The 25,409-nt window shown below is 42.6% G+C and overlaps 3 protein-coding genes across 4 annotated transcripts in view; 1 reads left to right on the top strand and 2 right to left on the bottom strand.

Annotated features, from left to right (window-relative positions):
- Positions 1 to 16,966, top strand: part of LOC135710557 (circumsporozoite protein-like) — a 257,106-nt gene extending 240,140 nt beyond the window's left edge. Inside the window, exon 2 of the mRNA XM_065233167.1 lies at positions 15,880 to 16,966. Within this exon, the coding sequence (XP_065089239.1) occupies positions 15,905 to 16,933 (1,029 nt within the window). The 5' untranslated portion in view covers positions 15,880 to 15,904 and the 3' untranslated portion in view covers positions 16,934 to 16,966. The remainder of the gene's footprint in view (positions 1 to 15,879) is intronic.
- Positions 1 to 25,409, bottom strand: part of Rh7 (Rhodopsin 7) — a 274,211-nt gene that overhangs the window by 13,310 nt on the left and 235,492 nt on the right. The window lies entirely within an intron of this gene.
- Positions 1 to 25,409, bottom strand: part of LOC135710559 (uncharacterized) — a 331,677-nt gene that overhangs the window by 87,470 nt on the left and 218,798 nt on the right. The window lies entirely within an intron of this gene.

Here is a 25,409-nt window from a genome sequence, read left to right as displayed (position 1 = left end):
GGTTGGAGGAATAAGTACGTAATAGAAATAATGTTCAAGTTTTAGGAAAGACGTGATATTTGGAAATCTACAAGAAAACCTTCGAAAGAGTAGCTGTTATCGTAGTAACAGCAAGCAGAAAATCATCATTCACATTATAGAGTTATACTTTAAATTGGCTTTCTTAAATAATATGATGTAAAGCATAAAGGAAATCGGTTAACAGGCTGAGTACGTAAAAGAAGTAATATTTCAGTTTTAGGAAAGATGTGTACAATGGAATCCAAATAAAATGCTTCTCAAGAACAGTTGTTGTCGTCGTCGGTTCCTGATTGGAATTGTTTTGTGATACAAGGAGCTCGTTGGCCTAGGGGTGACCGACTTTGCTTACTGAGCAGAAGACCGTGAGTTCAAACCCAATCTCCACCACCGGCACCCAATTGAAGCGATTTGGATGGGGAGAGTGAAAATGTCAACTCCCTGTTGCCAACCTTTCGTGGATAAAGGGCGGGCTCTTCTTCCCATTCATTGGGGCATCTTCCTGTTGGTTGGCTCGTTTTCTGACCAATTGACTGATCAAGTTGTTGGAAGAAGATGCTTAACTGTCCCAAGGAGATGAATAGGCGAATTGCCGATATTGAGTCATTAGGACATCAATTCAGTATATCGTTTACCAAAACGAATCCTGCTGCAATCCCTACCGTTTTATCCAACATCCCAGGGATCTCTCGTGGAAGTGCAGAGGTGTTCTCGGCTTTCATTAAAGTGAGTATTACGTCAACACATTCCTACCCATTCCTTTCTTGACCAGCATTCGGACGTGGCCAGCGCTAGTATTGCCTAGTTTTAGGTCACCAGTATTCACACATTCAGGATGATTGCTAGTCCCAAGCAACGTCTATTGGATCTCGGTGTAATTACAGCTGATCTGATAATAACGAAGTTGCATCCACGGACGGTCAATCACGCTCATGCTCATGAAAATACACCAGGCGTAAGTTTTGAGCTCATTTTACACTGGTATCCCATGTTTGAAAGAATCGTATAATTCGAGAATATTCAGATTTTTCATGGAATTTTAGGCTCAAAACATGTGCTGTCAAATAAGTGCATTGGCCGAATGAAATTGTACGAAAAAAATTCATTTATCTATTAGCCTTAATGAAAAAATATTTCATATTGGGATTTCCGCGGCAGACAATTTTAATCATTTTGTTCCTCTGTATATGCGGGGGGTCACAATCACAATCCATAGATTGAGAAGCTCTGTAGAGAATGAAAACATGTACACGGTTAGAAAAAAGTACCCAAAATTAAGTTCTTTTCACTCATCTCGGCACTATAGTGCAGGAACCCAAAAGTAGGTAAAGGGGGTCAAAGTAATTTTCATTTACTTGTGTGCAATTCGTATGGAATTTTCCATTGGCTTTTTAACCAAAAGTATGTTAGTTGTACCCAACAGTAGGTAAATATTATTATACTCAACGTTGGGTTCCCACACTTTACTACCCCTGTTGGGTGGTTTTGCTCCTCCGTTTTTGACAACATTAGAAGGAGAAAAGGAGACAAACTAGTCAAAAGTAGGTAAAAGTGAACTTTCCGTTCACAGCAAAAAAATAATTTTGATATCACGTCAAAGTGGATGCACTACAATCATGTCGAAAATATGGTGTAATATTACTTGCTAAAAAGGACAAAATTATCATTAATACAATGCATGAACTGACATTACGCTGCTTTTACTGCATTTGTTTATTTATGTGGTCATAAAAATTACATGAAATTTTCGACATGATTGTAGTGCATCCACTTTGATGTGATATCAAAATTTTTTTTTGCTGTGTTGGGTACTTTTTTCTTACCGTGTATAATGGATGGTGCAAAACGCGCCGTTTAAACAAAATCGTCAATTGGGTTGTTTAGGGGTGTTGAGGTAAATACATATACGTTATCTGCATTAAAAATGGAACCGAAATCCAAAATTTCATCAATTTTGGTTCACTGGAACTATTTTAAATAAGTACGATTACATTAGCAAAAATCACCATCTTTGCGCCCCTTGGTGGGACTTTGTATGCGAGCGAGCTGTCAACGAATAGATTTAGTGTCAACGATCAAAAATATAAATCTTGTTTTAAAAATCGAGATGAATGTCTACGGGATCGTTAAAAATATCGTTGTGCTCAGAAAACAAAGCTCTATCAGATAGTGTATTAAAATCGGTATATTTTTCAAAGTTAAACAACAGTGTATGGTTCATTACCATGTTTTCTACGAAGATCGAGTGATTTCCAATTACAAAACGATGATTTTCAATTACAAAACGATGATTTTCCAGGAAACCGCACGACAACAATGGCCAAAACGCACCACAAAATTGGGGTAAAATGCACCGCATGATAGACAAACTATAACCCCTCAGAAATAAGGTCTCAATAGAGTGTTCAACTGGGATTCATGAAGTAAAACATCTAAAAAATAAACGAAAAGTGAATTCATTCCATTCTTTTGCGATATATGCTGTTAAAAGCTTAATTTAAAGTCGATGATTTTAACAACTGTGTTATGCTTTGCACAAAATGCAATTTATTAAAGGAATCAGAAGGTCAATATGATTTTCTGATCAGGAATTATTTGTGAAACCTCCATTTGAAAACAAACACAATCCATTACCCGGAAAATGCATCTGAGGAAAAGTTATCGTTGTTTTTCTATAAGTGGGCATTTTACCCCAGGGGTGCATTATGGACTGTTCTCCCCTACAGAGCCGGTAGGAGGCTAGTGTTCTCTTCCAGCGTCGAAGGTGAACATTTCATGAATTTTCATGTAGGTATGTAACTTGACGTTGACTCATGTGAAGAAAATTTTATCAGGTGGATCGAGTATCTGACACGGAAAACATTGGATACGTACGCTTGGACATCACAACAAATTGTGGGCAAAATTTAAAGCTTATGTGTCTTTCGGTAAAATTTATTGAACTTGACGAGTGTGGACAGAGGACATGAATGGAAAGCTATGGAAAGCGCTGACATTAAGCTTCAATGGCATCAATGTAAATTTTCGGATATTCTTGAAATGACTAATGCAGAATTTGGTATTCACTCGTTGATGAATTTATTGTTACAATGTTCGTATCATTTTTTTTTTGGTCCCCTCGGAGCGAGGGCTCAACTGAGGGCTTTTCTCTTCTTCTAGTTTTTGGTCTCGACTCTTTCCCCGCTTTCCTTTGCCGCTGCTCATCGCTGATCCCTCGCAGCTCGACTAGACTTCCGTGTGTCGGTTCTGCCGACGACGACGCGAAGAAGGAGTTGCAAGAAAACCGTTGATGGGGTGGGGGTGGGGAGAGGGAGCAAGAGGAGACGGTGTTTGTCTCCGTTTCGAGCTCTTCTCGGGACACGCTCTCGAAGGACTTATCCCGGCCGGCTGCTGACTTGGTAGAGGTGTTGACGGGTGTGCACAAGTTGTAAGTCGTCCAAGGGGTCTCCTCGAAGGTCGATTCGGAGACGTTGCATTCAATTGTGGATTTACATCCGTTGTGGTTGAGAATTTTTCTTGAAGAAAATATCTCGGCTTGTTTTCCCAAACAATGGGAGCTGGGTTGGTTCAGCCGGAGCTGAACCGGTTGGTGCAATTTCTGGAACCACGGGGCAGCTCAACAGATATCGCAAAGTAAGTATTCACTTGTATGCCGAGGAACGGCACTCTGCTCTGCTACGTCGCGAAAATGGGCACCCAGGAGGTACTTTCCGGGGCTGCGAAGGTGTTTGCCCCAAGGGTCTAGGGTTTGGATGTCTAGCATCTGTCACTCGCTTCTGTTCCGATGAAGTCAGCGTTCTGCGTGCTAAACACGTACACCGTTTTCAACGCTCACGTACAAGATAATGACGACACTGAACGACATCCATCCGACTCGCCTGAGTCATTTTTCGCATCGCACATGATTTCCACACCCAAAGGTTCGCACTTTTCGTTTCTCGCAGACGGTGCTCTGGTTGCACTCGGACGCCATCCCAGCAGGCGGCGGGGGAGACCGTAACCGGTCTACATCGCGACGTCAGTGGTCGATGACGATTTAGGCTGGAGGTATCGGATCCACCGGAGTGCTTCAGGCTCCAAGACGGTTTCCGGTTGCAATGGTGACGACGTGGTGATGATGACAGGACAGGACATTCCTGCCTTCGTTTACACTATCACTCTGTTGTTCACGTTACATCTTGAAATCGAGACTGAAATTGCCAGTGCACCAGGGGGAATATTTATACTAGAAAAGTTGACGTCATCCCGGGTGGTCATTCGTTTAGCATCGACTGGTTCACACCACTGCAATCATCAAGCGACCTAGAAGCTAGTATTAGTGGTTTGATTTCACTAGCACTAAGAACCACGCCGTGGAGGTTTAGTGGTGTGGTTTCTGTGGACATGGTTTTTCGTGTGTAGCCGGTGGCCGTCATGACTCACTCCGCGTCGCGGGATTGCATCATGTGTTGTTAATATAATACAGAAGATAAAGTTTATCCTTTCGTTGCATAACAGATATATGTATATATATTTTTAGATGTAGTAGCAAAGCTGACATTAAGCAGGAGAGATAACAGAACTCAAATTAGACTCCTTGTCATCGTTTCACCATGCTAATGGAATAATGTTTATTTGTTTTTGCCGGTACGAACGGTGCAATTAGGCACAACGCGGCCAGACATCCAATGGGCATAGCAAAAATAAAGCAACGCGTCGACATCTGGTGTGGACAGGATATTTTTCCTTGCGTTCGTGAGCCGCAATTTCTTTGAGATATCTTTGTGGATGTCTTCTGGGAATTGAGATGAAATCCATTTGCCGGTGTTCACGCATTTCTAATATTTCTATGATTACTTTTACAATCTAGAAAAAAATACCATTACATTTAGTTAATCGCTCAGTGGAGCAGTTTTGTCACGTAGAAGGATGACATTTTAAGAAAATATGGAGAGCATAACTAAAACATCGATGTTCTAGGAAAATCACTTATTAAAGACATCGGGTCGCCTGTATAGTATTTCCTTCCTGGAACATCCCGGGAAATTCACCAAAATTCACATTTCACCATTCCCAAGAAACTGATTTGACTTCCTGGGAAACAGTTTTTTTTTGCAGAAGCAATATAAAACATAAATTTTCACTAGAAATAGAGCGCAGCACCCAGGAAATATAATTATTTGATTTATTGGGAAAAATCAGAAAAATCTATCCAGATCCAGAGGAAGGTAGTAACTGTTTTACGAAAATAGTAGAAACTTCCGGCAGATGTTGCAAAATCGAAAGCAGTTTCCGGGGAGCTCTGAAAATATTTCCCGTGCAAATTGTAAGCACCAAGCACGTTAATAACCTGATAACCCAACTAACAATTTTCGCAATGTAAACGCTTTACTCATTTCATACATACAGCCTCAAGATGTATTCAAATGTTATACGATGTGAGGAAACCTTTACTCAACCTCTATACAAGCAAATCTGGCGAACTTAGTCAGCTACTTATGGCTGTTGGGACGGTTGTAACAACCCAACTAACATTTTCAGCTTTGTAAGCCAACTTTTCCAGCGTTGTGCTGTAAAGTAGCTGAAACAAAGCTGCAGATACTGCTACAAGCAGAAGCTAGCAAAATAGTTTTGGAGAGCGTTTGTTCAACTTTTTCACAACCATTATTCAATTTGTCAGTCACACTGAATAACTTCAGCCAATAAACGCTAATGTCACTCTTATACACATTTTAATCAACTTGCAACTTTTAGCTGCAAAAAAAAGCTAATAAAGCCAATATATTACTTATTTGATGGCTTCTAAAGAACCAAGAACTCTTACTGCATAACATAAACATCAAAAGTGCTTTTTCAACAACTAAACAACCTGTACTCAACTAATAATCTGTGTTAGCGCTGCTTTGGAAGCTATTTTACAGTCAACTAGGTTTATTTTTAGACGTGTGCAGTTTTACAGCTTTTACTCTGCTTCTATACAAAGCTGAATTAACTAGTCGAGAAAAGTGATTCATGTGCACTATTATAAAGCTTCTACTCAGCGATCTTGTTGTAGAAGCGCATGTGTTTTTGTTTACGTCAGTTCAATGTGTTGGCGTAGCGAAGTGGGTATGGGTAGTATCAAGGTTCGCCAATGCGGTCGTCTCGAGTTCGATTCCAGGTTCCGGTACAGTGTAAATCATTTGGTGGTGTGGTGTGCTCATAACTTATTTCGATTAATATAAACTCAATAAATTCCTTCATTAAAAATATCGTAGACAATATTTAACCCGGCTTCAAGACAAAGCTGTGTAGTGATTATTGGGTAACCGGGAAAAGGTTGAATAAGCGCCTTTCAAGTTCGCACACAACTAAACAGCAGGATAACAGCTGTATATAAGCGTAAATGAAAGTGCAATAAAAGCTTGTTCCAACCGTCCCAACAGCCATAAGTAGCTGACTAAGTTCGCCAGATTTGCTTGTATAGAGGTTGAGTAAAGGTTGCCTGATATCGTATAACGTTTGAATGCAGCTTGAGGCTTTATAAATGAAATGAGTAAAGCGTTTATATTGTGAAAATTGTTAGTTGGGAAGCTCTTATTGCATTTTCATTTACGCTTCTATACAGCTGTTATCCTGCTGTTTAGTTGTGTGCGAACTTGAAAGGCGCTTATTCAACCTTTTCCTGGTTATCCAATAATCACTACACAGCTTTCTCTGGAAGCCGGGTTAAATATTATTTACGCTTTTTTTGTTGGAGGAATTGATTGAGTTTATTTTGCTGTGAGAATCAAATGAGTCGAAATTAGTTATAAACACACTACCAAATTATTTACCCTGCATCGGAACCTGGAATCGACCTTGACACTACTAATTTTGCTACGCCTACACACTGAACTGACGTAAACAAATATACATGACTTTCTATAATAATACAGCTGGGTAGAGGCTTTATAATAGTGCACATGAATCACTTTTCTCGACTAGTTAATTCAGCTTTGAAAAGAAGCAGAGTAAAAGCTGTAAAACTGTACACGAACAAAAATCAACCTAGTTGACTGTAAAAATGCTTCCAAAGTAGCGCTAACACAGTTTATTCACTGAGTACAGGTTGTTTAGTTGTTGAAAAAGCACTTTTGGGGGCCCTTTTTGCAATATAAGGCTGATATATGGCTTTGCATTTTTATATTAGCTTTATATTTGCGTTATATTGGGCTTTTTTGCATTAGTAGGCTTGATGGTTACTTTGAAGTTATTAGTGGTTGGAATCGCTGGTGGAGGATATGCACGGAATCGTGGTCATGCATGTCGGTTTTTCCGGTGAATATCGTGGATAATGCTTCGGGCCCGTCTGCCATATGAAGAATGTATACATTTTGCAAATGTTGGACAAGTTCCGGGTCGTTTTCTGCCATTTTGGAATCCGCACCATTGGACAACGATCATCGTTCGATTTGGTGAGTTTGTTCCAGTTGATGAACGTTCTTTATACATTTGTGATCAGTGTTCTTGATTTTTTGATTTTGTGAGTTTTTTTTCTTATATCTTTATTAAGGAGACTTTCAGCCGTTGGCTGGCTCGTCTCCGAATTTTGTGAGTTATTGTGAATGGCCTTTGGCTGATCGGAGTGTGTGATTGGGATTGTTGATGAAGAAGATAGTGAACATTATATGGAACTATTGCTATACATATCAAATTATCGTGCAGCTTTAGAATTAACTGCAAAAATTTTGACACAGATGTTATAAAACTGCCTTTGGATCTATTGATTTAATTTTTTTAGGTTAAGTGCGTGTAAATCTTTCTTTTTTTATACACAAATTACGACGCGGTAGAGTTAATTTTCTTTTAAAATGTATATAATTGTTTTAAGCGGTGAACTTGGAAGAGCGATTCATATTAAGCTTATTAAACATTAGGAGACCAGCTGAATAAATACAGATCAGTCGTATGAGATCCTTTCCAGTTCTTTGTTTAAATTAAATTCAATCATTACCAAATAACGTCTCAACAAATTAATTGACGAGCTTAAGTGCTCGACTATTGAAGAAACGACTTCTTGGCGATTTTATCAACTACTTGCATAATAATATGTACTCTAGACTGCCAGCAAAAATGGTAATTTTTAATTTCGCTAACAAACCATGTACAAAATGTTTATTGTCTCGAAAAATGACCCTGTGCAAAATTTGAGCTCAATCGGACATGATTTAGGGGTGGCGCAAACGCGTCAAAGTTTGACTTTTTTCACTCTCGAAAATCTCGGAAATCAAAAAAAAATTTTTTTGATGCCATTTCGGAAATCAAAAAAAAAATTTTTGAAGCCAAATGTCTTAAAAATGCATGAAACGTCGAGATTTGGTGTTATCTCGAATTTTTTTTTTTTTTTTCAAAAATCGACTTTCTGGGACTTAGAATTTTTTTCATGAGTTCTATATGGAATATAGAAGATTGATGAGTCGGCTTCTAAAACTGTTCACAATTGTCTCCAACCTGCTTATATATCGAATTAAACCACCCTTTAGGATCTAATACTGTGAAACAAAGTAGCCGAGGATACACCGAAGCCAGGTCCGTTTGTTTGACGATTGCCGTGGCAACGGATAAACAACCTAGGTAAATAACAAAAGGATACCATGGCAGTAAGTATATAACCAAGGACTCCATGGTAACCAATAAACAACTAGGAGGGTATAAATAGTGAATTTTCACCTAGTTCTAGTTAGTTCTAATCCAACCATCAAGCTGTGTTTACAGTAATAAACCTCGTTTAAATCAATCCTGTCTTTCTCTGCTACGAGCAATACCTACAAGAGGTTATGGGCACCCCGAAGGAAGCTGTGCATGGAATTCCCCAGTATTCCGGTGGACCGGGATTCGAGAATTGGAGTTTTCGCGTCAAGATGTTTTTGGATGCAGCTGGTGTGCTGCGGACATTGACGGAAAACGTACCAACAGTGGAAGCAGTTAAAGCGAAGTTTGAAGAAGATGATCGGAAAACGAAGAGCTACATCGTAGGATTCTTGGCAGATGATGTTCTGGAAGTAGTCCGGGACAAAAGCAGCGCGAAAGAGATGTGGTCAAGCTTGCGTGAAGTTTTTACCAAGAAGTCTGTGGCCAGTCAAACGCTCCTACGAAAGCAGCTTGGACGCCTACGGATGAAGGAGGGAGCTTCGATGCGGTCTCACTTTTTGGCGTTCGATGATCTCGTGAGGCAACTCAAAACGGCTGGTGCGAACCTGGAGGATGGAGATCTCGTGTCTCAGCTATTCCTTAGCTTGTCGGACTCATACGATCCCCTCGTCACAGCGCTGGAAAACATCAAGGAAGAAGACTTGAACTTGGATTTGGTGAAGCAACGGCTCCTTGCAGAAGAACAAAAACGTGCTGATCGGATGGACGAAACTGTTGAGGACAGACCAGCGGTTTTTGCAGCACACTACCAGGACAGATGTGGTGGCAAATTCAACAACTGTGGCAAACCAGGCCACATGAAGAAGGACTGCCCCAACTAAAAGAAGGAAGTGCATGCTGCAATTGGAAAGAAAGCAATTAGCTTTATGGTGAGCCGCGACGAGTCAACAAAATCAAACGGTAACACAATTAATTTCAAATTGGACTCTGGGGCGAGTGATCATTTGGTCAATGTAAAAACGTTTTTCGACTCGACTGAAAGACTCCCGACCCCGGTGGTGATCAATGTGACAAAGGATGGTGAAAACCTAGTAGCAAAGGACGAAGGTGAAATCAATGGCTACAGTAACCACGGCGTGCTTCTGAAAGTGAGGAATGTTCTCTACGTGCCGGATCTCCGCGAAAACCTGTTGTCAGTGAAGAAACTTGCGGCCGTCGGTGTCGAAGTGCTGTTTCTCAAGAATAAAGCTGTACTGAAAAAGGATGGCGATGTTATCGCTACTGCACCAATGAAGGGGAACTTATACGAGCTCGATATTAAGGTGAGTGATCCAGTTGCTAACGTTTGCAACGAACTTTGGCAACGTCGCTTAGGACATCTTGGCCAAGGTGGAATGGCCAAAATCATTCAAAAGGAGCTGGCCACTGGTGTGGATTTCAAGCCTGGACTAAATCGGTTCTGCGATGCCTGTGCTCAAGGCAAACAGTGTCGAGACCCGTTCGATGGAACACGAACCCGAGCAAAGCGACCCCTCGAGCGGATTCACTCGGACGTATGCGGTCAAATCGATCCACCAGCCTGGGACGGATCGAAATATTTTGTGTCATTTATCGACGACAAAACGCACTTTGCTATGATTTACCTCGTGAAACGGAAGTCAGAGGTCTTCGAAAAATTCCAGGAGTACGAAGCACTGGTAACCGCACGTGGATTTCGAAACTGACCCGGGATCAAGGTCGGGAATATGGATCAACGGCACAGAAAGCCTACTACAAGAAGAAAGGTATTCAGGTTGAGGCAACTGTCGCTTACACGCCTCAACAAAATGGTGTGGCTGAGCGTTTCAACAGAACGCTTGTGGAAAAAGTGAGGACCATGTTGCTTGATTCGTCAATGCCGAAGCAGATGTGGAATGAAGCAGCTCTTACAGCGGTGTATTTGATCAACCGCAGTCCATCCGCAGCGTTGCTGGAAGGAGTAACATCGGCCGAATATTGGATGGGATCCAAGCCGGACATGTCGAAGCTTCGTGTTTTTGGATGCAAGGCGTATGCATGGATCCCTTCCCTACGCAACTCCGAAAAAAAGTTGGATGCTAAAAGTCAAGAAGTCCTCATGATCGGCTATACAACCAATGGATACCGCCTATGGAATAGAAAAAGCAGGAAGGTAGTGATTGCTCGTGACGTTCGTTTCGACGAGACCTGTTTCCCGTACGCTTCTGAGCCTAGAAAAGAGAAGAAGCCGTTAGTCGTTTTACCTTCGTACGAGCAAGAGGGGGAAGCAGCTGAGCCCGAAGACGAACCTGCCGATGAAGAATCAGATTTGGACAACGATGGACAACATCTCCAAGATCCAGAGGACAACATATCAGATGAAGCAACAGTCGCTGCGCTCCCTTCGCAAATAAATAGTGACGAAACTCATGCAGAATCGTCAAGGCGTAGCGAACGGGAGCGCAAGTTTCCGGGTAAGTTGCTCGATTATGTTACTGGTTTCCAAGCAACCCCTGGTGCGTTTTCCTTCACATTAGATGTTCCTGAAACCTACAAGCATGTGCTAGTTCGGGAAGACCGAGACGAGTGGCTGCAAGCCATTCAAGACGAGTTGCAGTCAATGGAGAAAAATCAGGTGTGGAAGATGGTACCATGCCCCGCTAACGTGAAGCCATTAAAAACCAAGTGGGTTTTCCGGATTAAGGAGGACGAGGCCGGACGGATAGTACGGTACAAGGCCCGACTTGTCGCGAAGGGTTTTCTGCAGAAACCTGGACTGGACTACGAAGAGACGTACGCTCCAGTGGCCAAGCTTGCGACGATTAGAATCATCCTTGCGGTTGGTGTTCACGAGGGCTTCTTCTTTCACCAGATAGATGTAAAGACGGCCTTTCTTCACGGCGAGCTAAAGGAATCAATTTTCATTTGTCCTCCAGACGGTACGAAGTCAGCACCAGGGATGGCGTGCAAGCTGCAAAAGTCGCTTTACGGACTTAAGCAGTCACCACGGTGTTGGAATCAGAAGTTCACTAGCCAGATCGAGAAACTGGGTTTCGTGCGATCAAAGAGAGACTACTGCTTGTACGTCAGGTACGAGGAGAATGACGAGCTTTATATCATCCTGTACGTCGATGATCTTCTGATTGCGGGAAGAAATTTGGACACCATCAACAAGCTAAAAAAGAAGCTATCTACTGTTTTTGAGATGACCGATTGCGGAGAATTGGACACCATCAACAAGCTAAAAAAGAAGCTATCTACTGTTTTTGAGATGACCGATTGCGGAGAATTGCGACACTTTCTTGGTATACGGATCAATTACAACCGTAATGGTGGATCTTTGCGACTGTCACAGGAATCCAACGTTACAAAGGTACTGAATCGTTTTGGAATGGGTTAATGCAATCCGATCAAGACTCCAATGGAAAAAGGTCTACAACTACCTCGAGGTGGGCCTAGCGCTGAAGAACCATATCGCGAATTGCTTGGCAGCTTGATGTACATTATGCTCTGTGTCAGGCCAGATGTATGTTACCCTGTCAGTTATCTCGGGCGATTCCAGCAGGATTCATCAACCGTACATTGGAATGCATTGAAGCGAGTGGTGCGGTATCTTAGCGGGACAAAAAACCTGAGTCTCGAATACCAGAGGAACAGTGAATCAGTACCGCTCATAGGCTATGCCGATGCCGATTGGGCGGCCGACCTTCATGACCGAAAATCTGTGAACGGCTTCATTTTCAAGGTCTATGGATGCACCGTATCCTGGAGTAGCAAGAAACAATCCACCGTATCATTGTCGTCAAGTGAAGCTGAGAACGTTGCTCTTAGTGCAGCAGCAGCAGAGGCCGTATGGATCAGCGGCATTTTGAACGACCTTCAAGTAATTGCCAATCCAGTGACAATCTATGAAGACAACCGAGGATGCATCGGCATGGCCAAAAATCTAGAAAGCAAGAGGACCAAGCACATTGACGTGAAACATCATTTCATACGAGATCTGGTGGAGAGTGGTACACTGCACATCGAGCCGATTGGAACCCGTGATCAACTGGCGGATCTGTTCACAAAACCTTTGGAAGCCACCCGGTTCCAACAACTGACGTCTTACCTAGGAATGTCGGATTGAGAGGGAGTGTGAAACAAAGTAGCCGAGGATACACCGAAGCCAGGTCCGTTTGTTTGAAGATTGCCGTGGCAACGGATAAACAACCTAGGTAAGTAACAAAAGGATACCATGGCAGCAAGTATATAACCAAGGACTCCATGGCAGCCAATAAACAACTAGGAGGGTATAAATAGTGAATTTTCACCTAGTTCTAGTTAGTTCTAATCCAACCATCAATTTTTTCGAGATAACAGCAAATCTCGACGTTTAATGCATTTTTAAGACATTTGGCATCAAAAAAAATTTTGATTTCCGAAATTTCATGTACCCCCCCCCCTTGGGAGATTTTCGAGAGCGAAAAAAGTCAAACTTTGACGCGTTTGCGCCACCCCTAAATCATGTCCGATTGAGCTCAAATTTTGCATAGGGTCATTTTTCGAGGCAACTGTCAAAGTATGAGCCAATCGAACATTCCCATTAGAATTTTTCCGAGGATTTCTTGTTCTTACTAGATTAAATTTGAGAGTATTGCAATCGAACAGAAATTTAATCACCTTTATGTTTCGTGTGCTTCTCAAATTCTACTAGTTTTTGGAATCAAACGCAATATTCTAGCTCTATTGATTAATTGATATTAGTTGGTTAATTAATGGCACCATTAGTTGGTTAATTAATGGCACCAAGCAATGTGCACAATATTGCGATGCAATAAATTATTAATTGGTACGTAAATCGAATCAAAAATAAGTCATGTGAAACAGGGTTGCTTTCACTCACTTTCTATAAAAAAATGTTTTTTTTTTTTTAATTATGAAATTATTAGATAATGTAACGATATGTTGTACTAGAAGGCAACAAGAAGAGGGTGTAAAGTATGTGTTTGACTCATAAAACCTGTCAATTTCGCTTGCAGAACGTCACAATCAGCGATCGTATGATTCGTGTGCGTTCACTTAGAGTATGCGCTCACGAATCGTAAAATTGCTGATTGCGACGCACTAAAAGCAATATTGACAGGTTTTATATGTCAAACACATACTTAACGATCTCTTCTTGTAACTTACAAGTACTAATTATCATTATAATAACATTAATTTCATAATTCTGAAAAACAATTTTTTATAGCAAGTGAGTGGAAGTAACCTTGGTGTCAAATGCTAGCTTCTACCAAGGGTTACAAGATAATTTAGGTACAAATCCCTGCTGCCGAATTGTATTTTGTTTTCTCCGCCCATCTCTCCCTCTGAGTATTTCTAATTGAAACCAGCATCTGAAACGTCACAATTCAAGTGTGGACTGCAAAAATGGCGTGACAGGATTGTCCTATTTTTATCAATTGAAATCATTTTCTCTTTTATGCCATACACAGCAAAAAAAAAAGTAATATCGATCAACGTAATTCAAGCTGATGTATGAAATAGTGATGTAATAGCAAAAAGCAGATACAATATTACATCAATGGATGTAATTTTGTTCGCAAAATCGATGTACATCGTACAATGTGATATTACACAACCGATGGATTGACCTGGTTGCAGCAGTTTCGATGTAATATTCAACAACTTTTTTTGCTGTGTATAAATGGTTCACTTCGTGTTAGAAAATCAGAAAATAATGCTTTATGCGGAAGCGGAACGGCAACGGCAGCGGAAAAGCCCGATCTGAGTAAGCCAACTTGTCAGATTGAAAACTTGTTGGAACCAAATCGGCTTCGGTTAGGCATCTTGATGTCATTTGGGACAACTGTCAAACTTGCCGTTTCCGTTCCGCTTCCGTCCTCATAAGCTATTTTACATGAAGTCTTGATGACAGTTTCTGGCGGGCCACTCGAACGCGCTCGAGGCATTGTTATTGTTTACGTCTGATGTTTTTGTTTTGATTTTGGTCGTGGTAAGTCAACAAATCGGCCCGCTGGTAAACGTCAAAATAAGTAAACAGAAAAAAAAACAGCTGACTCGAAAAGTCTCGAAAAATGCCTTATTGCGTTTGGGCCTTAACTCAAGACCAACAATTGAAATGGCCTTAACTCCATTTTGTAAACAAAGCTTGTAAGGCCATTTTCTCACGAACCGAAACCTTCATTCGCAAACCTAAACCACAATCGGGTAGAGGAGAATTTCCCCTACCTGTTCGTTATGTTGGTTTGCCTTTGCGGACTTCGGTTCGCGAGAAAATGGCCTTACAAGGTTTGTTTACAAAATGGGGTTAAGGCCATTTCAATTGTTGGTCTTGAACTATTGTGTAGAGTTTAAGTAACAAATTCATGTATAAAAGGTTTTGGAAGAATATAGAATCGGGGAGTTGTTCTAATGAGTTGATTTTATTCGAGGTTTGCTAGGTGCGGACGAGCACAGTTCCAACCTCAGGATAAAAGATCATCAGAGTTGATTTTTACACAGAAGTCGGAATTACTGTCTTTTATTTCATGAAGAAAAGAAAGACCACGCGAGTAAAACAAAGTTGCTCTACGCTGGGCGCTCCAGTAATACTATTTAAAACTACTTAATGAAATACTCAACAATGTAACTATCAGCCATTCCATGGCGAAACGATATAGTGGTTCTAAGAATTTCGTAAAACTAGGTAGTTTTGTTCCTTATCGCAAAATATTAGACCCGTATTTTATCCAACGCCGCGCAATAAAGCTGAAATTATCATGCACATGTTTGTTATGATCTCGAATCGTGCACCACCCACCGACCACAAGAGCAAACATGCCGCGACCGGTCAGTTGTACAGTAATCCCTCCTGTTATGCTGTGGGTGGTACAGTCCACCCACCACTTTTTCTCGGCTGTCCTTCAACCAATTGAGCTGATTTTTTTTGTATGTGGTTAGTGTCTTTCATAAACTAGTTATCTACAGAAAATCAGCTTAATTGATTAAAGGACAGCCGAGAAAAGGACGGTACCACCCACCGCATAAACGGAGGGATTACTTGTTGTCACTTCGCTACCACCACCACTAATCAAAAGTAAAAACCAACTCAGCTGGCGGTGCTGTTGTGGTAGTGGACCGCAGAATACAGCCATCCCCCAGGCAACTACCACCCAGCCACCGCCACACGGACGACTGTATGCGTTCGTTTCATACTCTATAAAGTCAGCTGGCAGCAGGCCGCCGCGAGACAGTTTCAAACCTACGTCGATTGAAACCAGCTTAGAGAGTGTACCTACTTGCAATTCTGAGGATGAGTGGCCAGCGGCAGATGATTGGATCGATTTCTGAGTACAACAATGAACTGGACGATTGGAATGTCTACTACGAGCGGTTGGAGCAGTTTTTCGAAGTTAATGACGTTCCTGACGAGAAGCGAAGTGCGTTTCTAATTAGCGTGATTGGTGCCGACGCGTACAAAAGTTTGAGGGATCTGTGCCACCCGATACTGCCCAGGGATAAGCCGTTTGAAGCTTTGTGTGAATTGCTGCGGAAGCAATTCAGTCCGCAGATTTCGATTTTCCGAGAGAGGGTCAAGTTTTACAACGCCCGTCAGGAGGGCTACGAAAACGTGACACAGTGGTATGGACGATTGAAGCGATTGTCAGTGGATTGCAAGTTTTGTGGCAATTTGGAAGGTGTGCTGTTGGATAAGTTTATTACCGGACTTAGACCGGGCCAAGTGTTGGATCGACTGTGCGAAGAGAACCAAGCGCTCAAGCTGGAGCAGGCTTTGGATATTGCCGTGAACAAGGAGTGCGCTGCTAAGGAGAACGCATATCTACCGTACAGACCTCCACGGTGTGGTGTGGATCAACCTCCAAAATTTCAAAAGTGCCTTTTTGGAGGTGGACCCGTTCAATCGCCTCGGCTCGCGATCTGTCCCCCAGCACCAACCGGCTATAGGCCGCAAGCGCGAGGTTTTGACGGTGTTGGATCGTTGTTTGGAGGATCAGGTGGTGGCGCAGCGGCAGAATTTGAATTCGGTGCCGCCCCAGCCGCTCAACCTACGACAGCATTATTTGGCAGCCTTTCTGCAGGCCAGCCGGAACAGGAAGAAGTAGCAGATTCGGCTCCCGCGCTTGGTGCGGGTCTGTTTAGCGCTGTAAACCAAGAACAACAACCACAGGAACAGCAGGATGGCATACCGGAGGGAGCTAATCGAGTTGGCGGTCCGGCAGCGAAAGGTCGACGAGTCCGTACTCGACGACGCGGTGCAGGCCGTCGCGGCGCTGCTGGCGACACTGGTGATCAGAATTCTGTCGATGGAGAGCAGCAGTAAGGGCGGAATCTTGGGTGCTTACAGATGACGTTTCCTGTGCTTTGATTCAGTGATAGGCTAGTCATATGAATATTTAATAGATTATAATATACATATATATATATATTTCTTCAAGAAGTCTTTCAAAAAGACGATAAATATTAAAAAATGTTGTAAGTATTTTGTGATGCATTTATTTCGTATAACATAACAATAACTACGCGCGAGTTATTTTGAAATTGCCTAATAAAATTCTATGAATTGTAATATTTCTGTTGGTTACTTAATTTGAATCCGAACGCTCATTATTCGAAACAAAATTTTACTGCTAATACACAACTCTGCATTAAATTTACTAAATTTCCATAAGATTTCTTTAATTGACGCTTAAACAGGAACCTTTGATTGGTGTTTAAAAAGAACCTTTTAGGACAAGGCAAAGAAACCAACCTACCTTTCGTTTCAAGCAGATTAACCTTGAAGAAAATTCCATCCATCAAATGAAACTGTTGCACATCCCAAACCCGAATTGTTACACAACCGATGGTTCAATGTACTGCCCATAAACGCATATCAGTCCCATCTGGAAAAAACGGGCAAGCCGAGAAAAATTGTGCTGAACTTTAATTTCTTCGTATGGAATAACCTAGTTTTGGCATTTTTCATGATATTTTCTGAACAAAACATGTAACTTTTAGAGCACAGGGTAAAATGCCGGTAGGTTACAATCGATTCTAATGGATAACACAATTCTGAAAAAATCCGCATGGGGCTATTATGCTTTTATTGGCAGTCTAGGAGCTGTTTAACTTTCCGAATCAACAATCAAGTTGGTACGATTTCCTGGAAGCCCTCCCAGAAACCCGTTTTGCCAAATTGGCATCATCGTGAGAGGCATTCAGTGGAATGATGCGTAAACCCAAGCAAGCAGCACTCCTCCGACTGGCGTGGCAACAACTTTGCGGGCCATCCCTAAATTACGTCACGCATCTAAGGGAGGGGAAGCGGTTCGATGAAACGTGGCAATTTGTGGCATATGGGAGAGGGGGACTAAGCTAAAACGGGACATCACATTTGTTCACGTTAAAAAATATTTAACGAAAATTTAAAAATTATTTTAAAAGCCTTGCAGCGTGTCGTGTCACGAGACATTGCAGAATCTGTCACGAGACATTGCAAGTTCTGCATACTTTACATGCAAATCTGTAATTGAACTTTACATTTCCCGGTTGGTGAATATTTCTCATTCCGGAACACAAACATTGTCCATCATATACTGTGTATCAGTGTTCACTCGGCTGTCGATAGAAGCAGACCACTCTCAATGTGTGTCACGCGATCGTCTGTTTACTCGGCAGCAACCATTGTGTGGTGCTCCTCATTGTTCTTTATCAGTAGTTCTTTCAGTCGATGCGTCGTCGACTTTGCAAAGCAACCGTTTGGTGATGAATGTGTGAGTGCTGACCACGTTTTGCGTCCATTGCTACAATGGAAGCGCTTTAACCCTCATTGGCGAATCTGCCATACAAGTAAACCACTGGAAGCGGCTCCCGTTCTGGTAGAGGAAGCTTATTGGATAACGGAAGATAAAATGTTTATTGTGTTGTACCTTTTGACTATAGCTTTAAGATGTATTGTAAAGTGAACAAGAATCCTCGGCTCTGTAAAGTTAATTCGGTTGAGCCTTATCAAATAAATTAATAATAATAAAAAAAAATATACAGTGGATAACAAAATTGAGCGTACACCCTAATGGATTTTTTAAAACATTGTGAATATAATAGACATATTTTTAAAAATCTTGGTTGGTGATTAAACAGTTATTTATTGATTTTTCGCTATAGTTTTGGACTTTATTGGAAGAACCTGCATCAAATTAGACTTATTGTAGTAAAACTCTCGATTTTCAACTTTTAACCTAGAGAACGAATTTTAGAAAAAAATAGAGGAATATTAATGACTTTAAATGAACAAAATTTCAAGAAGCCACCTTATTGTATTTCAAGATATTAAGGTATTCCAAGAAAAAATCGTTTTTCTCAAACAGCTCTTACTTTTAATAAACGCAACCAAATAAGCCCAAGTCCAAAACGTAAGTAGTAAATGTAGAGTAAAGGGTGTCCCACATCAAATTTCTTCACGGAAAAAAACGCTGTAGAAAATTACCCATTGGGTATTTTCTCTTGAAAATTTGAGTAAAAGTAGTTTAGAGTGTATTGTTTACACTGTATTTTTATCGCTGTCAGATTTTCGAAAGTTTGAAAAAAATGACGTCAACCGAAAAGCAACGTCGCGAATTGATTTTGCGCAAGCACCTGGAAAATCCTCTACTCTCTCATCGGGACATCGGCAAACAACTCGGAATCGTGCAGTCAACGGTGAGTCGTGTGATTAAATGTTACTACGAAACTCTGAGCATCGAACGGAAGGAGAAATGCGGTCAGAATGGGTGTTCTATTAGTGATCAGAATCACAAGCGTGTCGTGAAAGCGTTTAAGCGGAATCCCAATGCTTCGGTCAGGGATGTGGCCAAAAAGTTGAATCTGTCCAAGTCTTTCATTCAGAGAGCTAAGGACCGGGAGGGACTGCATACGTACAAAGTGCAGAAGGCTCCAAATCGTGACGATCGGCAAAGTACGGCGGGAAAGTCACGGGCCCGGAAACTGTGCACCCAGATGCTGACGAAGCCTCATTGTCTCATCATGGATGATGAGACTTACGTCAAGGCGGACTTCCGGTAGCTTCCGGGGCTACTGTTCTTCACCACCCAGCACAAGTTTGATGTTCCGGAGGAAGTGAGGAAGCAGAAACTTTCAAAGTTTGCCAAGAAATACATACGTTCGTCACTATCGAAACTGTATACAACGGGAGATCTACCTCAAGGAGTGCCTACAGAAGCGTCTGCTTCCTCTGTTGAAGCAACACGAGGGCCCTACGATCTTCTGGCCGGATCTAGCTTTGTGCCACTATTCAAATGTTGTCCTGGAGTGGTAAGAAGCCAACGGTTACTTTCGTACCCAAGGAAATGAACCCCCCGAACGCACCGGAACTAAGACCCATCGAAAAATGTTTCCCAAGGAGATCAAATCTGAGGAAGACATGAAGAAAAAGTGGGTTTCCGTACAGAAGTAGCTGCAGTCAGATGTTGTACAGAACCTAATGAGTGGAGTTAAGCGTAAGGTGCGAGCCTACGGTTATGGTATTGAAGTTGAATGAAATGAATAGGCCAAAAGCTAACGAATGGGATATTTTTAATTGTCTGGAAGTTTGAAAAGGATCGGTCTACTAGGTAATTTTCTACAGCATTTTTTCCGTGATGCAATTTGATGTGGGACACCCTTTATGAGCGTGTCATGGGAAGCCATGGCCTCGGAGAAATCAGCGAAAACGGTGAGCTGGTTGCAGAATTTTGAGGTAATAACGACATGGTGATCGGGAGTTTGCAAAGTCACGAGGGTTTCCCGTGATGGACATACCGAATATCAGATCGACCACATTTGCATCAGCCGAAAATGGAGACGGAGCCTTCTTGATGTTTGGAATAAACGCAGCGCCGACATCGCGTCTGACCATCACCTTCCAATCGGCGAGATCCGCCTACGCATGGCGCGGATGCTGTGACGGGAGGAGAGACTCGGGCGACGGTTCAACACACGCCGACTTGAAGATCCAGCGGTAAAAAGGTCTTTAGTTGGCAATCTTGAGACTCGAGCTGCGGACGTTCCAGAAGGTGGCAGCGTAGAAGAACAATGGACGGCCATTAAGAATGCATTCATAGAAACAAGCGAGAACAACCTGGGTGAGCTGCGCACCCAGAGAAAAGAGTGGCAGAAGATTGAGGAGCGAGTGAGAACCAGAGGAGTCAAGAACGGAGCCCGTCAATGGTACTCGGCTTTAGAAAAGGAAGTCAAACGCTCTTGCAGACGGGACAAGCGAGCGTGGGTGAATTCCCTGGTCGACGAAGGGGAGAAATATATCTCACGGGATATCTCACAACACCTGAGTGGAGCAAGGATGAACCCGAGGATGTCAGTGTAGGACACTACTGAACAGTTGTTTACCCACTGACCAGCTGAAACGCTGGGTTGAGCACTTCGAACAACTTCTTCAAGTTTCGACGGCCAACCAATCATCAACATCTCGGCATGATCCGCCTAGGGTGTGGCGCATCACTCGCGTCAATTCCGAGGCCACATCACTGCAAGAGCTTGAAGCAGCTATCCGAAGCATGAAATCCAACAAGGCTCCAGGGGTTGATCACAAAGTTCTGTTCAAAGTTTTCCTGAATCGGATACAGGACAAGATTGACGTGACTCTCCGGTGGCAGCAGGCAGGATTCCGTGCCGAAAGATCTTGTGTGGACCATATTGTCACGCTCCGCATCATCCTGGAGCAGGTCAATGAATTCCAAGAGTCCCTTTAGTTGGTATTCATTGACTATGAAAAAGCTTTCGACCGACTCAATCACGAGAATCTGTGGGGCGCCCTGAGACGCAAGGGAGTCCTGAATAAAATCGTCAACCTCATCAAAACGCAGTATTAGCAACAATCAATACGAAACTAACGATTTTAAATTGGCTCACTACTTGACTAGCCTATTGGTCCCAAGCAAAAGATTAACGTACCCCTTTCTAGTCGAAATTCTAATACTACACAATGTTTGTTTTGATTAGCTATGAAAGTTTGACAGATAAAATGAGGATTTCCCTATGTTTCGAGGGGTGAATCGATTAGCTTGGGACCGAAGAGAGTACCAGAGCTGACCAAAAAGTTGAGCACGTTTCTTCGGGACCTTCTAGTCTTAGAGTTACCTCTATGGTATCAGGCATTTACGTGCAGAGTTCTGCATAACGGAACCTAGTCTGACCCTATCCGGATAGTCATGGTGGGTGCAATTGACCGTGTACCGAACCGTGGGCTGCTTTGGCAGCCTATCATCATGGAGCATCTCAACGACTTCGATTTGGCTGATGATGTTGCTCTACTAGCACAACGGCGCTCTGATATGCAGAGTAAGCTGAATGACCTAACCTAACGCTTCTCTGCGGCGCGTCTCACCATCAACGTCAACAAGACCAAATCGTTGGATGTCAACACGGGTAACCTTTTCGACGTTACGGTAGTGGGGCCAGCAGTGGAGAAGGTTGAAAGTTTCCAATATCTTGGCAGTCAAATAGCGTCGGAAGTCAACGCACCAAAATCCGAATTTTCAACTCGAACGTGCAATCTGTGTTGTTATACGCCAGCGAGACATGGTGTGTATCAGTGGAGAACACTTAGAAGCTGCAGGTCTTCATCAACCGATGCCTGCGGTATCCAGAATTTTACGGGCGCTGATGGCCGCCACAATCTAGCTGAGTTTCTGGTAAGGAACATATGATTTGAAGTTTGGCTTGTGTCGTTTGACCTGTAAACGGTCAAATTTTATTGTTTATACGTCAAACGACATAGCCCAAACATCAAATCGAATGTTTCCTACCAGAAACTCAGCTAGATTATGGCGGTTATCAGCGCTCGTAAAATGCAGGATATAATTCGTGCCTTGTGGCCTCACAACTGGATCTCAAATGCCGAGCTCCATCGTTGATGTCATCAGAAGCATGAAGGTGGGTCGGCCACACACTTCGACGGGGCGGAAACGAAATCTGCAAGCAAGCGCTGGATTGGAATCCGACAGGACATCGCAGCAGAGGCAGACCCAGGGGCTCATGGTAGAGATGGGCAATCCGCTCCCGAGCTGTTCTATCGACCCGATTCTCTAAAGTGAGCTAATGATCCGTGGTTCATTTTTTAGGAACTGCAGCTCATCAGCTCACTGATATCTTAAGTCTAAACCATTCAATACATCACTCATAGCGGAACTTTTCAGAAAAGGGCCGCATAAACCAAGACGCGCGCGCAACACAACATGTACCTACTGATCGACAGTACCGACGGTAAAAGCAAACTTCCAAGCTGCTGTTTGGCAGAGAGAGAGACATATGTACATGTGCTACACGATGTTAATTTTCTACTGGTATTATCAAATTTAGTTATGTACCCGGCTCTTGTTGCTGATGTTATTCCTCTAGTATATGTGCTCTCACAATAGAGCTAATAAACTTTAGAGGAAGAATAGCGCTGCCGTCGCTGTCGAAACATCTTCCCTAAAAAAAAAAACTATGCAGTTTGACAGTTCTGTACCCGGTATAATTCAACATAGGAACAAAGGGAACACCAGCGCTATTCTTCCTCTATAGTATATTAGCTCTATTGCTCTCACCTCTCCTCTCAGCATTCTCTGGGGGAGTGGAAGATCCGGACAAAAGCAAATAACCGAAAATCGAAATGCAGCTCTCTAGCTTATCGTTATAAGCTCAGCTCCGGATCCGAATCATCGACTGAGAGCTGTTTAGGATGACAACTCTCGGACCCTTCCAGCTCTTTGGATCTTTTTTTTACGTAGGACTACGTCTTTGATTTCTATATGGGGGTATACTTTGTGAAAACCGAAAATGGAACATGTAACAAATTAAGAAAGATTTTGAACGTTAATAACTCAGCTGCCCCTGGTCCAATTTCAATAATTTTATCACCAATCGATCAGAAATATGGCTACGCACTGATAAAAATGTTTCAGGATGTTGATTTTTAACAAGAAACTATTGAAAAAATGGTAAATGTCCTGCATTTTCAAAAAGCGTCGAATTAACTAACAAATCCACCAATGTAGGTATGTATATGCTGCTTCCCCAGCACAGTCGTCAGGGAGTAGTAAGTGCACGAAACAACTCGAAGTGGCATTCGCCTCCGATCCTCGGGCGCGTGCGAATAGGGAGGATGGAATTGCGTAATATTTTGCAGACTCATCGCCATATTCAGAACCAAACGCAAATTCTTCGAGATAACCGCCATCCGTCGTCTGGCTCGCCGTGGCGGTGTCTGACGTATCTCCGGTCTGATTTACGAGGTGTGGTGAAGGTGTTCCTGAAAAATGAGATCCGTGATGCTGTCACCTACACTAAACACGCCAAGCATAAGCGGCCATGGATGTCATCTACGTTTTGAAGTGACAGAGACGCACTCTGTTTGGTTTCGGAGGTTAAATCATCACCAACTTTGGCAACAAAACGGCTCTTTTCAGGGCCACCAAGCTTATTACAGTAAAGAGTAGGAATAGAATTCATCTGCCTGTTTGACCATATTCAGAACCAACGATCACACAAAATGCTCATGTAATCAAACTGGAAGTAGGGCTACAAATTATTTTGATCAACCTTCATCAACTTTGAATCGCCACGGCCGGATATTTTCGATGGAAGAAACAACAATCTAGCATCTAATTCGACGAAGACGGCGGGAAACATTTGTATAGCCGAGTTATTTACGAAAGAGAGTGTCGATGAAGAGAATCGATCAATGTTGATAGGACCTATTGAAAAGAGACGCGAGATTTGTTTTCCGTACTGAGCTCGTACTGCTATCGACGCCAGGGAGGCAGCTCCCACACCTGGACCCTACCAATCGACCCATCAACTCAACCGGGGACCAACGGCTTTACTTCCCGAAGGAAGGCGTGATCAGAGATGTTATGCCTTAGACCATGCCGGTGGCGCCGACTGAGATTGGACCCAGGTCTGCTGGGGTGGAGGTAATCACGCTAACCAGCGGCGCCGATATCCTTTAAGGTGATATAACGGTGAATGAGAACGACCCAAATTTGAGTTTAGTTATCTCAGAAATAAGAAATAAAGTGCAGAAACTCAGCGATGAGTAAATTTGCCTCATGTTTTCCCAGGTTTTTCCAGGATTTTCCTGGGAAAAATTCCGGAATTTGAGAAAAGTAAAGATTGGATTCACTCAGTCTATTGGTACTACTCCGAGACTGAATAAAATTTTCGTCAATTTCCTCATTTTCTGGCAGATTTTTTAGTTTTTCCACTGGAAACCAGAGACAAATTTGCTCATCACTGAGTTCCTGCACTTTTGGCGATTATGAGTGAACTGAACTCAAATTTGGGTTGTTCTCATTCGCCGTGTACGCAGAAGGAAAAGAGCCAGTGTCGCTACTTGATAGCAAACTACTCATAATGGGAGGAGTCTTTGTAGCTTTTTTACCACTTGGTTGCACATCATTCTGCTTTAACCTGAAAAGATATAAAAGAGCGCTGCTGTATGGCTCATTTTCGCACATTCTCTGCTTGATCGTCAAGCAGTTCAGTTCGGTGTTAGCTCGCTCTCTCGAGTTGTTTGAAAAGTTCATTGCGATAGTGTTCGCGCTCTCTCTTTCGCGGTTTGTCGTGCGTGTGTGTGTGCCCCGTAATGGGGAAGCATCGGTCGCGAAGCCCGGCGAAGGTCCAGAACCCCGGAGAAGGAAGCTCCGGTGTGCCTACCTCGAACAGGTTTGCTGTTCTCCCCATGGATGGGAATATCCAGCCAGCTGTGTTGGAAAAACGCAGTAAGAAGAGGAAGAAGAATCGAGGCCAGTCCGATGTCACTGCGACGAACAACAGCGATG

The sequence above is a fragment of the Ochlerotatus camptorhynchus genome, unplaced genomic scaffold (assembly GCF_037179485.1).
Source record: "Ochlerotatus camptorhynchus isolate MF236.1 unplaced genomic scaffold, CSIRO-AGI_Acam_v1.1 ptg000391l, whole genome shotgun sequence".
Taxonomy (NCBI): Eukaryota; Metazoa; Arthropoda; class Insecta; order Diptera; family Culicidae; genus Ochlerotatus; species Ochlerotatus camptorhynchus.
This window is presented reverse-complemented; position numbering and strand designations above follow the sequence as displayed.